This window comes from Chaetura pelagica, unplaced genomic scaffold (assembly GCF_000747805.2).
Source record: "Chaetura pelagica isolate M959 unplaced genomic scaffold, ChaPel_1.0 scaffold17, whole genome shotgun sequence".
In the NCBI taxonomy this organism is placed as follows: domain Eukaryota; kingdom Metazoa; phylum Chordata; class Aves; order Apodiformes; family Apodidae; genus Chaetura; species Chaetura pelagica.
This window is the reverse complement of record NW_009970726.1, coordinates 9,800,462-9,815,174: the sequence shown is the minus strand read 5'-3', so window position 1 is coordinate 9,815,174 and position 14,713 is coordinate 9,800,462. Positions and strand designations below refer to the sequence as shown.

Below are 14,713 nucleotides of genomic sequence, written 5' to 3'. Positions count from 1 at the left end.
AGCAGAGGATTCATTTCCCTGATTAAGAATCACCAGAAAAGACTAGCAAAGAAGAGCAAACTACAACAAACACTGCATTCTTCACCTCTGACAGACTAACTCAAACTGCACTTGTCCTAGACTCCAGGCAGGCCTCTAACATATGTTATCTCAATGTTTATTATATTGTTATTGTATCTGTTTCTGTGAAATAACATAAAATAATAAAAAAAATAAAAAAGCAGTTGTTTTTTATCTGGACTTATATAAAAATGTAACAGTTTTAAGGAAGCATTATGGAATATTGAAAGCAATGAGATGTGCAGGACAACTTCTGTCATTACTTGACGAGAAAAAGCAGAGCATTAACAAAAATTCAGGTCAGTTTTCCCCTAGACAGGACAAAAATAATGAATTACCTGATACAGTTACATCATCTTAGGCTACTCTCCTTTAACCTGGATTGGATGGACACATTTAATGATCACATATGGCTACATGTAACCATTTATATAACGGTTACATGTAACCATTTATATAACAGTTACATATACAATGATGTGTTTCAGAGGGATTGCTCTCTGCACTGCCAACTTCTACAGTTCTTTTTTGATAGTAATGTGACAGTTTTATCTTGTTTTGCTGATGTTTGAGTAAAACTTAAGTAACTCCATACCCAGAATACTTTTGGTGTGTTTTAATATGATTATTATACTGAGAAAGAGCATTGCTCATGATAATGCACACTAAAAAGCTTAAGATTTGACTTGTGAAATTAAAGATGCTAAGAACATTATAAGATTTAAGAAAGCACTTCAAAACTCCACAAAGCTTTAATTACTCTGAAACATGCCCACTTGTTACCATAGTGTATAGAAACACCCCCAGAAGGTAAAAAGATCTAAAGATTCTCAACTTAAACACATCTACTGAATGACAGAAAAGACTTATAAAAAGTGGAAGTGTTCAACATAACTACTTGAATAGTAATGATGCAAAGATGACAGCAAGTTCCATCAGTTTCCATTTTTAATACAAAGAGTTCCCCCAGGAGACAGCAAACATAACCTTTAGTACAATTCACTGCCATAACCACAACTGCTGAGCAAGGTCAGAGCAGAGGCTGTGAGTTACAGCCAGAGCAGAGGACAATGCCAAGCCCAGGCTCAGCTCTGCCCTGTGGAGAAGGCAGAGGAGCAGCCACTGACAAGCTGGATTTAGTTTTTTCTTTTCCCAGCTAGCTAAGATCCAGTAGAGCTCACTCCCCACGCTTTCCACAGCACTTCAGAAGATCATCTCCAGAAGTGAGCAAAAGGTTTCCTAATTGATACTGAGCAAGCATATTAAGATTTCAGGAAAGCCACAAACATTTCTTCCTATATGAAGGCAAAGAGCACTATTAACAGTCTGCAAAAAGTTTCCCTTCCACATACTGAAGTATTAATCTCAAGCTCATCTAGAACTTAGAATCTGCAATTAACATACTTTGTTCAACATTTACACTTTCACAACTAAAAAGGAAAAATCAATATTCAGCAACAATTTGAACTACTGCCTTCTGTATAGCATTTCATTTTGCAAAGGGAAGAGAGAGTGGTCAGCTTCAGGACAAAATAACATGATATATTTAACTATCTGAAACGACAGATGGCTCATTGGCTTATTCCAACTCATAGCCACAGCTTTAACATTGAATCACTTCTACAGAATACTTACAAACTCGTCTTTATCTTGCCATCCCCAAGCAACAACATTTTCTGGTGCTAACAGCTGACACGGATACCTTTCCATGGCGTATGAAGCACTTGTTAAATCTTCACCTTTGTTCTGCAAGTTTTCACTAACTATACATAGTCTGTCATTCTTTATGGTATTGTTAGGAACTGCATTATTCCATAAAAAGCCCATCAGATATTCACCATTATCAGCAGTAACAGTGTCAGAAAATAGCTGATTTGTCCAATCAGCATTTCCAGTCTGAAAACTGATGAAGTGTGACCACACTTCAACTTGGGGATTTGGTCTGTCCAACTCATAGGAGTGCTCTTGGTTGCTGGATACGTCTTCCATCAGCTCTATCGCACACTGCTCACTGCCTCGCTCAACTCCTGCGGCACCAGGAGGGGCACTGTGTATTTCATAGGAAGGAGTAGCAGCATATTTGTCTACCTGCTTTGGGTCAACAAAAAATCCAAGCTCTTTGTTTGAGAAAATCTTGTGATCTGACTGCATCTGTTCCCAACTTGTGGTCAAGTCATTCATTTGTGTATTTAATATGTAACTGGTGTTTTTCAGTTCAGTAGACTTGGCTTCTAACTGCTTGAAATTCCCTATGGTAAAAGCTTCTAGGTTCCCAGCTGACATACTAAAACCAGAGAGGTTCTCCTCCTTTGAGTGGATACTGACACACTGTTTTACTTCACCATCCTGAATGTTACATTCATTTACATTACACACACTTTTTTCATGAGTTTCTGATCCTACTTCAGCAAAAGGTTTAGGAGAAACTTGTGTGCTCCTGATCTCCAGCTCCGGACTGGCACAGTGACATAACTCAGTCTCTTCCACTGCTTTATCATGTACATGAGAATATGAATTTTGACACAATGAAGGTAAACAGTTATGGGCTTTATGTAAGACATTACTGGCATCTTCCAGACTTCTAGTGTCATCTGTCAATTTAACACTCTTGTACGTACAATTGTCCAAAGCTACAGGAACAGTGGAGTTAGAGGAAGTGTTCTGATCGTGAGTCAAGCCCCTACTGCAATTTAAGATGTTTTTATCACAATCAACAATGTTAGCATCCAATTTCTGTTCTACATTTTCTGCCTTCTCATCAACTGGCTTGTTGAGGTGACCTTCAACTTTTGTCTGTTTTACAGTTTCTACTACATCCTCAGCTATTTTGGCTGAGTCAGTCCCTGCATTCCGCTGGTTTTCCACTGCATGGAAAGAACATACATCCAGTTGCTCATCTTGCCTACAGTTCATGTCAATTTTATTTGTATCCTCATATTCCATAGACACAGAAGAGACAGTGTTTTTTGCATATTTGCATAATTTTTCTTTATTCCCTGGTGACTCTTGTGAAATCTGAGATTCTAGGCTGTTCTCCATTAGGAACGTTTCATCTGTGTGTGTGTTACGTAGCTCACAAGATGTCAAAGCGTCATCGCTTACCCACAACTGAGTTTTGCTCAAGCTCCCAGCTTCTTCAAGCATGTTGCCTTTCAGCTCAAGGATACTCACACAGACATCTTCCTCCATGCCACTTAGGTCTGCGGTTACAGTGGGTGCCTTGTTTTCAGTGCAACCCTTAATTTGAGTTTGAAAATCGGAACTTTCTTTCAAGTTTTCATGCACTTCAGTCATATTCAAAGCTTCACAGTTATCCAAAACTCTACCTGTGCATTTCTCTTTATCTTTCAAAAATTCTTCCAAAACTCTGTGATGTTTGCTAGAGTCAGGTGCAGATGTTTGGCTATCACCATACGTTATTTGAAATATTTTCTTTTCTACAAATGAGTTTACTTCACTTTCTGGCTTTAGGAAGTAGCCCTCTTCAGCAAGTTTTTCTACATGTTGATTCACCAAAAAAGAATCATCATCCATTTCATGGAACTCTAATGATAATTCAAAATCCCCCCTCACGTTCTCTGCCACTTGTTCAGTATTTACATCCCTTACAACACTTGGGGGATGCCTACTTACACTAAATGGTACCTTCTCAGAATCATGACTTCCCTGAGTGTTTCCTGAATTACAAATTCCATTTTTTAACAATACACTGTGTTTAATGTTTTCTGAATCAGGGCTGTATTGGTCCTCTTTAGCAGCATCCCCAAGTTTTCCAGAAGCACAAGTGCTATGAAGTGATTCATTACAACTGACAGAGTTACCCATCGTATGTACCTCCTCCTGTCGATTGTCAGGAATGGCTTCATTGTACACTTTCACTCTCAAGTCATCTATTACTGTATTGGCAGTGTTTAACCTACCCACCTCACACCTGTTAGCTGATAAGTTATTGTCAGAAGACTGGATGTCTATGCTACAATATTCATTTGTTTCCTTTTCCTGTATGTTTGACCCATGCTTTTTTTTATACTCCAACAGTTCTTTCTGTGAATTAAACTTAGTTTCCACTTGTGCCAATTGCTGCACTGGAAATTCCTCCCCAGTGTCCAGAGGTCGTGCCATGCTGCACATTCCTTCATCAGTAACAGCTGAGCTATCTATGTCTGCTGCAATCTCTTCATGCACAGTAGCTGGCACCTCTTCATCCCCTTTCAGATCTTCAGCATCTACAACACAAATGCTGTAAAACTCCCGATCTTTTGTATTTTGTCTGTGGTCTACATCAAGGTAAGAAAAGGTTGGAGACATCTCTCTATATGAACTTGAAACTTCTTGTAGGTGGTCACTCTTATCTTCAACATTTACTGTTATTTCATTCTGCCTTGAATGGTCACGTGTAATTGCATCATGCTCCAGAAAATTTCTATTTAAGGAAATTTCACCCTGTAAGCCTTTGTCTAGGATGTCTGGTACATGAGAAGCAGAAATATGACCACACAAGCAACACTCTTCTGAAACTACATTTTCATTATTACTATTACTGTTAACACTTTCAATATTAGTATTACTATTGATATTTTCCATATTGTCCATTTGCTGACCATTACTATGAAATTTTTTAGGCACTCTCTTTTTAATAACCTTATCTTTCTTCTCTTCACTTTTCTGCAGATTCCCGTATTTACCAGAGACCTTCAGGAGGTAACTAAAGGAATTAAAGAAGCTGAAAGGTCTGTCATATGTTCTCCTCGAGCTCTCACAGGGAGTACTCTCCATGCTTTTGTATGACGGATATTTTGCTTTTCTACCCCAGAACCCAGATTTAGAATTTGACGCTGTGCAATCATCGCTATGAATACGTTCAACGCCAACTACTGCAGCTGCCCCGTTAACCGTCCTTCCCGCTGTATGCAGATCCCGGCTTTCCACAGTTCCTAAAATTGAAGATAAAGTTTTACTTATCCTTGACTCTGGTGATTCCTCTTCCACAGATTTTTGTAACAAGCCAGTTTTCTCCTCATTCGTGCTGTTACTCAATTCTTTACTGAAGCAGCAGCCCATGCTTAGTAAGTAGCGTCAGAGGAGTCTTCTCATTGCAAATCACCTTCCTCTATACACTAAACTAACTTTCTGCTGCTACTGAGGAGACAAGCCAACACCCTGCTGCCAAAAATAGCACACTTTAAAACCATGCAGGGGTTCATATGGCAGTGCCACTCAAAGTCCAAATCCCAGTTGCTGAGCAATGTTTTAGTATTTCATTATATGCACTGTAATATTCAAGCCAAATAATTCTCCTAATGAGATTACAGTCTGTTACAAGTATTACCAAGCCTTATGAATTTCCACTGTTTAATTTCCTGAAGTTTCCTTCATCCAAATCACAATAGTATTTAAAAGGCATCTTTCGCAATGTCCATGTGTGCCAAAAATCCCCCTCCCTTTATATTTAATGTAACTCCTGCTTTCTATACGAGGATAAATGCATTCTGGCTTCACATGTTTAAATCTGATTGAAGACTAAACTAGTGGAAGCTATTAGTTCAAACACATTTTCAACCATTTTCTCCCTTCCCCCAGAGCTCAACCTACACCAAGATTACTTCTTTAGGAAAAACAGGCTAAAGATAGATAAGAGCTCATATATTCCATTGAACAGTCATTGTATGTTATCAGAAGCTAATTCTGCTCCAAGCCTTTTTTATTTGTTATTTGCATGAAAAAAAGCATATAATATAACTCAGTGACTTACAGAACTTGAAGGGGCCTCAAGATAATCTAGCCATCTCATGGTATTGTGGCAGGATTAATTACACTTGACCTTCAAAAACTGTGTATTCTTTAAAAAAAATCCTCATTTGACTAAATGCTACCTCTTCCAAAACTCTGTCCTGAATACAAGTTTTCTTTGTTGTATGTAAAGAGACTTCTTTCTGACCTTATGACAGCTGGAACATCTTTACACACATGTATTTATGTTTTGGAAGACTTCTTCTACTATGAATTTCTCTATTTGCTAAAAAAGATGAAAATACTCAGCAATCTTTTCTGCTGTAAAAAGAGCTGTTCCTATTTGCCTTTGCATAATCTTACATTGGTCTCAAACCCCTTGCTATTATTTCAAACTTGGACCCATCCTTCAAAGAGCTTGCAGACTTGTACCACAATAGCACCACTCCATTCCTTTACTTAAAAAATACTAAAAACAGATTCAAGTAAGACAATACAGACCCTTAAACTCTATTTCAAATGTTCTTTTGTCTGTACATTGAACACAGCACCATTTTTCAATTGGTTGTGCACCTTACGGCAAGTTTAATCAAGATGTACTTGAAACAGAGTTTTAAGTTAGCGTGGCAACTTGCCTTCATTGTATTCATAAGGCAGTACACAAGGGTACTAAGGCTAATTAAAGCAGTTGCCTTTTAACTAGTAAGGAGATCTATTTTAATTTCTACTGTAAACTGTACTTGTAGGGTTAAAGCTGCTTAACACAGAGATCCATGCTCTAATATTCCACTATTTTTTATTGCATGGTTGTCATTGACTTACTTTACAACTTCTTTCATGGCAAGTCACATGGCCTACATTAGGCTGAATCACAGAATGTTAGGGGTTGGAAGGGACCTCTAAAGATCATCCAGTCCAAACCCCCTGCCAAAACAGGATCCCCAAGAGTAGGTGACACCGAAATATATCCAGGCAGGTTTTGAATGTCTCCAGAGAAGGAGACTCCACAATCTCTGAGCAGCCTGTTCCAGTGCTCTGTCACCCTCACAGTGAAAAATTTTCCTAAGACATAAGTCAGTCTTATCTATGCTACCTAGATGTTCCCTGTCACCACCATACTGCAAGTTTTCTGCTTTGTTTCCAAAAACCCAAGAAAAAAACCCCAAACATCTTTACTAGAGCAGCTCACAGTCACTTCTCCCTTTCAGTCTCCCTTGCTCACTTTACTTCTGACAAAAGATCTACTACTGTCAACACAGAAATAAATTAAGCATCAGTTCCTCTTTAACTCATTCGTATCTAATTGGCAAGCTAGGTCACATATGTTTAGAGTAATGAATCAAAAGAGAAAAAAGAATTTTGTTTCCTGTTGTCACCTGAAGACTGAGGAAAAAAAGACGCTTCATTAAACCACAGTAAGCAGAACCGGTAAAAATCAGGTAGAAAAGAATACCTTAAAAATGCTCTTGCTATCCCAAACTGTTTCTAATCTTATGATAATAACTTTTAAGTACAAAGCAGTACTGTGCAAGCACAGAAGCACTCCAGAAATTCAAATGTTTCACTGTAGCCTGCATTACAGTGACTACGAAGCACTCTTGCAGTAACAGTAGTGGAATTCACATCCAGCAGCATAAGACAAACTAGACATGAATCTCTTCCTCATACAGCGTGAAATGGTTCTATTCTCTCCTCTGAAACTTCTGAGTCATTTCTTATCCTAATTCTCTTTATAGCTCTGTGTAGCACACAAGTGCAAAGTTGTAATATAGCTGCCAATGTAGCTTTTTTTCCCTAGACAAGTATTCTGCTCACAGGACAAATTAATTACCAGAAGAATCATAGAATCATTAAGGCTAAAGGGACCTTCAAGATCATCAAGTTCCAAACCCCCTGCCACGATCAGGGAACCCTACCACTAGATCAGGTTGCACAAAAGGTCTTCCAACCTGGCCTTAAAAACCCCCAGGGATGGGGCATCAACAGCCTCCCTGGGCAACCCATTCCAGTTCCTCACCACCCCTATAGTGAAGAATTTCTTCCTAATATCTAACCTAAATTTTCCCTCTCTCAGTTTAAAGAATGTGCTTTAGATTCCTAAAGATAGGCTACCATACATTTAAAAGCCATATACATTCAAGTGCCATAGGCAGATGCAGATTTGTATGTGTGAAAGAATCATATTGGCTAACTTTCAGGCAAAACCTCCTATTCACTCTGCCCATAAAAGACTGCTGAATCAGCTAGGGAACACATCCCCTCTTCAGCAAGTCTGCTCTGAAACTGCAAGGTGAGAAAGAGGAAGACTACACACTGCCCGAGCTCCTCCAATACATGGAGCCTCAAGGTGCCTGCAGATACACTGTTCTTAAGGATAGGAAGTCTGATGCATCATTGCTGCCATCTGCTGCATTTTTTTTTAATTCTTCTGTGGGACAAAGTTATTCAACATGCTTGGATCCAGACTTAAAACTATGCCAAGCCACTCCTCTTCAGCATTCCTTGGAACAAAGAACAGGGAAAGGGGGAGGGAATTACTTTTAATAGATTATTGAAAAAATGCCATGAGCAAACAATTCAACTGTTTTTAATGTCAGAAGAAAGTCACAATAATACTTGCAAAATTTACAAGTATTCAGACAACTCCCTTGTCAGGTAAACAAATAAGATTTTTCCCTCTGTCATTTAACCATTACTAACTACATGCTATCTAGAGAGGAACTAAGTGCTTTTAAGAGACAGACCAGGGCAAAGTCCACTTTTCCAGTGCCTTAACAAGCACTTCTGCTATCAACTAATGGGGAGAAAATGGGTGAAGCAGTTTCAGCAAGCAGAAACGTCTTCCAGTTTTCCCATATACTTCTCCTTATGTACAAAGGCACATTTTGTACTTGTTCCTTTGGTTTTATCTAAGAGCTCCAGGGATAATTTCTATTTTTAAGCACTGATAGTGCACATTCTTTAAGTCACGTTTCTCAATACTGTTTATCATGGAACCACCATAAAAAAATCCCCAGTATCACACATTTAAGCAGAAAACAACACACCTCCGTCACTTGAGGTTCCTTGTTTAACTTTCAAGACTTTGTAAGTCTTAAAAACTTCCTGGTTATGCTAAAAACTGCCACCTGACTTGAAAAGTACTTCAACAGAATTTGTACTCTGCCACTTCAGAGTTCCAACTCAGCTGGGGAATGAGTTTTGTTTGTTTTGTTTGTTTCCTTTTCACATTTACAAATATGGTCTATTCTTCATCTGCAAGACTAAATATGTCTTACCTCTCTATGAAACCAAGCCACTCTGAAGCAGCACTTTCATAACCTAAACCTTTTATATTTTTAATAAATGTTTTAGTCCTATGTCCTGCATACACCCTATGCAGAGGGCAAGAAATTAACATGTTTATTAACAGGAGTAGAGATACCCCTTTACTTTCATTCTGCAGGTACCTATTCCTTGTAAAGGAATATGGGTTTACACCATACAAAGTCCTGTAGCCCCAAGTTTTAAAATCTAGTCTAGCTTTAAAAATAGAACCATAGAATCACAGAATGGTTAAGGTTGGAAGGGATCTTAAAGTTCATCAGGTTCCAAACTCCCTGCTATGAGCAGGGACACCTCAAACGAGACCAGGCTGCACAAAGCCCTGTCCAACCTGGCCTTAAAAACCTCCAGGGAGGGGGCTTCCACAACCTCCCTAGGCAACCCATTCCAGCACCTTATTACCTGATGTGTAACCTAAGGTTCCCTTCTTTCAGTTTAAAACCATTATCTCTTGTCCTATCACTGCCCTCTTTGGTGAAAAGCCCCTCACCAGCTTTCCTGTAGGCCTCCTGCAGGTGCTGGAAGGTCTCCCAGAGCCTTCTCCAAGCTGAATAGCCCCAACTCTCTCAGCCTGTCTTCACAGCAGAGGTGCTCAAGCCCTTTGATGATCTTCATGGCCCTTCTCTGCACCCTCTTCAACAGCTCCGTGCCTTTCCTGTGCTGAGGGTACCAGAACTGTACACGGTATTCCAGGTGGGGTCTCATCGAAGCACAGTAGAGGGGCAGAATCCCCTCCCTGGCCCTGCTGGCCACACTTCTTTTAATGCCCAGGATATCGTTGGCCCTCTCCAGCCATTCTCCCCCTAGCCTGTATTTGTGCCTGGGGTTGTGCCAACCCAGGTGCAGCTTAAATGGACTCTTAAAGAGTTTAAACGCACATTTTACGCATTAAAGCATTTAAACCTTAGAAGTAATCTACAGGTGCAAAACTGTTCAGCACTTTTCTTATGAACTACATCTACAATAACGTGACAGAAAGAGCAAACACTGACCCGTATTGATCCTTCATGATGCTGATACTGGACATATTCAGTTTAAGGTTCAATCCTTCCATTTCTTGTTTAAAGCTATTAATCTCTTCAATTATTAAGCATCACCTGTATGTTATACAAACTGCTACTTAACTCTTAATTGGCACATACTGTATTTAATGTTGTGTATTGTCAGATGATCTTAGGATTATAGGCTATACTGAATTTCTACTGAACTGTTAGATATTGTTTTATATTAAATGAGTAAACATGATTTCCTCAGTCCCTTTTACTCTGAGGCTTATTCTTGAATGGGTTATAAAAGGATGTTTAACAACATTACCCAGCAACTCTAAACCCAAGACATCTTTCCATATTACCTCCTACAAAAAACATTTTAGGAAGTAGAACTAAGTCCATCTTCAGTTTATTGACTTGCTAGCTATTTTTCTTATGCTTAGAACCAACAATATGATTGAACTTGGATCTACAGTACCTCAAAGCATTGACCAAAACCAGCACACCACATTGGCTTAAATTCCCATTATCAGAAGTCCATGGCAACACCTGAAAATTATTAAACTAGGGAGAGAATGAGTGATGCTCAAAGTCAGACAGAAATCCTTCTAAAGGTAATCTCAGATTTCCAGATCAGGTCTTCAATACAGCCAATCAGGAAAGAAAATTCTTTGATCCTTGAGAAGTGCTCTAAAAGGCCGCATATTCAAATGTGGGCATGGCAAGGTAAGAGTTTAGGATGTATAAGCAAGGAAAAAGACTATGCCTTTAGCAACAAAGGTTATCTAAGTCCTGTGTTGCAGAGACAAATCATACAAACTACTTCTGCCATGGGATTTGTGTCTTGGCCTCTTCCCTCAGAGAGTAACCTTCAATTTCTAGCAGACAAGTATAACTGATCAAAAAGGAAATAGAGAAGTGAGTATCACTAGATACCATGGCAGTATGGCCCCATATCAAATACACACTGAAGCAGGGATCACCAGAGACATTAATTTATACCCTTATGCAGTCTAGCCTTCTCATCTCAAAATAATTAAGACACAAGAAATAGGAGGTGAGTTCCAGTTAACCTGAGGCAAGTACTTGCTAAATGCAATCAAGTCCAAACTTCAGAATTTTTTTTCCTTCCTATTTTATTTTTGGAAGGAAGAAAGTGTCCTAATGATTTGAGCTTGCTAACTTCTTGTACTCCATGAAGTGTTTCTCAAACTACAGACTAGTTCTCAAAACTTCCAAGTGAAGTCTGGAAACACTGGCAAAATATAGTAAAGCAGATATGCCATTATGGAAGGGCCCATCTTGAAAACACCACCTAACAGCACATATTGGCAATGATTCTCATGCAACAAAATAACCTTCTGATGCCATGCATAGACAAGTAAGATACCAGCATAACTTTAAAAAGCTTAATAAGCTACAGGTCTCACCTTTTTGGAACAAAGTATTCTCAAAATAATTAGTTATTTGAAATTCACCATTATAGCACTATGGATACATTCTAAGCTATCTAAATTGACATAGGTGTCCTCTACTAAGGAAAAGACCAGACAGATTTTATTAAAATTGAAATAAATGGTTACTATCTTTCTTCAAATAAGTACAAAAGAACAGAAATTAATATTTAAATGCAAGAGTACATGCACTGTTATAGAAATTCTAGTACAGCAAATTAAAAGAACATTGATGTCAAGACTAATCAAACCACCTTTAATACTAATGCATCTGTTTGAATTGCACTGACAGTTTCAAGCTTTTGAAGCAAATCTGCAAGAGCCTCTTTCTCAAACTTAGGCACTGGCTCCCTGGAATTAATGCCCTGAGTACACGAGGGGAAAAAAAACTTAGAAAAAAAATAATGAAAGCTCAACTACTACAGGTATGGCACAAAAGAGGGTTCAACTTTTTCCTCCATGGCCAAATAGACAAAATTCACATCTGAGAAAGCTGAAACAGAGCAGAAGAGAACCCAGAACAAAAAAAGAGGGGGGAGAAGAGGAGCAAACAAAAAAGTCACCAGCTGGTGGAAGAAAAGCACAAGTTTAGTGTTTCTCAAAATGCTCCTTAGTGCTTCCTGCAAGGTAGGCTGAAGCAGCAAGCATATGCTGCTTCACATATTACAGTCTAAGTGCCTAGCAGAACATGCACTGAAATTAAACCCTTCAAGATGTCCAAAGAGGAAACGTTCCTCCGAAGATACAGTTAATGATCAAAGAAGAAAATACAATGTTATGAGTAGAGATGACACAAAAATCAAGTACTCAGTCTTCTTGAAGACCTATGTAACACTTGCTACAACACATACATACAGTACTATCTGTGGTATGATCTGCCAAAAGCATCTTATAAAGTAAGTAGTTAGATTCTGCACAATAACATGGAAGCAGCAGCCATGTGCCATTTGGCAGAACTGAGCAAGAAATATTCCTGTTACGGAATGCAATTTCCTATTTGTATGATGATGTACTCTTTGCAGTTACAGGTACATGCCAAGTGCTTTTGCTTCATTTTCCTCAGATGTGAATGTGTGAGTCAGAACCTTACTCAAGATTGAGAATATAATTCCTGCATCGCCTAAAAAGCCCTACTCCTCAAATGAGTGCAAATTGTTTTAACTCACAGTTTATTTTAATCCCCTGAACAGCTGAAGAAAAGTAAAGGTGAGGCTCCTACTTGGTATGGAGAATAAGCCACCTTCAACACCTCCATTCTATCATTTTATGTTGAACTGCGGTCTAAAACGTGCTGAGACACAATTTTGATTAAGACATAGTAAAAAAAAAAGTTTAATGCAACATTTACAGCAACGGAACATGCAATTATAATACTTACTAGATGAGAACCGTCCTTAACTTCTTGTACTTGCTGCACCTGCGGTTCAGTCACAACTTTAGTGTCCTGATCAGAAGTCATGAGCTGTCTGCTTTTTGGCTGCTCAGAGAGAACTTTACTGGTCACCTTTGTAAGCTGCGGAAATAGGAAGACAAAAGGTACTGTAAGTGGTTGTTGAAATTCCTGAGAAATCAGCCATTTCAGACCAAAGGTCCAAAGAGTTTCCACAGGACATAGTCAGGATTATGCGTTCAGAGAAAATGTTACAGCAGAAGGTGAAGATAAAGCCATCTTGCAGATATGCTCAGCTCCCAGCCCCTGTCTGCCTTGGGAGTTCAGATTGAACACTTGCCACAGCACCAAGCAGGGAAATTCCACTGGGAAAGTTTCATTCGATTCTCACCTTAATTATTCAGATTGGTTTTCAACCACAACTTCTTCATACCACCTGGTAGACTTTTTAAGAAGTGACAAACCAACCTTTGTCTTCCACAACTACTCTGACAGTCACTTAATCTTTGCAAATTTTAAGCATGTTACAACAGTTCTGCCAGATTAGTAAAGCTCAACAAGTTGTTCTGCTCCATCATCCTAAAAAGTTATTTTATTTGGTTAGATAAGTAGAAAACTAAGTAGAGTTGAAATCCTGACCATGAGCTCCACTGTGAAATTTGATGCTATTATTTAATACCATTATTTTTTAAAAATCTGGTCCATAAGACAATCTCATTTAAATCATGAAGTCTCTAAGTAAATATTGGGGTGGAAAATAAAAAAAATGTGCAGTAAAAAGTGCAAAGGCTTCTTACACATTGTGTTCACTGTTCATACTAACCTTGAGTATGCACACTGGTCCAGACTGACAAGTTAAAGTCTGCTTCAATCACAGATAGACAAATGTGTCTCAGTCAGCAATGACATTAGCTACTCAGCATTCTGATTCCCAAATCAATGCCAAGGTACTACTTTGCATCCCTTTATGTTGCCTGCTTATCTCACACATTCCCATTCCATTCTAGGATCAGCCTGTCTCCAGTCATGCTGCAATCTCTTCCATCCTCTTGTATGTTGTGTTAGCACCAGTACTTTGTAAGTCTACGGATTGTGGAAGGAAGACAGCTAAGATCATGAGTCTAACAATCAAGAGTAAAGTTCCACTACACAGTCCTTTAAAGCATTTGCTGACCTGCCACACACAAAATATTCAGCTAAATAATTAATTTTGGCTGAGGATAGAAAAGTTGTTTGCCAGCTTGATAGATAACACATGGCCATGATGTGCACACTGCAACTTCAGATTTCTTGGACAAGACACCAGAAAACAGAGCAGCACATCGTCCTACTGCTTTTCAGAAGTCCTTTAGATGAGATTACACAAGATGCTTATCACACACTAGGTCTCGTTTGAAGCTCTAGGTAACGTTGCTTGGATTACTCAGACTAATAATCATATTCTCATTAGTACACAGATTGGTTGCGATGCACACCACAGGAAATTCACTCACCCTGTGAGCAAATTATTTTAATAACTACAATGCCAAACCCATATATTTAAGTTGCACTTTGATCATTAAGGATCAAAATGGCTCTCAAAGCAAGTGCAGAATAGAATATTCAACCTGCCTTCTAAATCCCATGCCTTTAACAATGATCTGGTATTGCCTTTCTGCAAATGGCTAAGCCATATGGAAAGATCCCAAATGCAGGAGTTTCCTCTGCAATTTTCTTCACTTCATATGTCACATTGCTGCTATAAGTCTCCAGGATGTCAAGTGCTC

General features: G+C 38.8%; 1 protein-coding gene across 1 annotated transcript in view; it reads right to left on the bottom strand.

The window, feature by feature from the left end:
• Positions 1-13,067, bottom strand: part of LARP4B (La ribonucleoprotein domain family, member 4B) — a 33,792-nt gene extending 20,725 nt beyond the window's left edge. Inside the window, exon 1 of the mRNA XM_010007002.1 lies at positions 12,936-13,067. Coding sequence (XP_010005304.1) covers positions 12,936-13,016 — 81 coding nt within the window. The 5' untranslated portion in view covers positions 13,017-13,067. The remainder of the gene's footprint in view (positions 1-12,935) is intronic.
• Positions 13,068-14,713: the final 1,646 nt, after the last annotated feature.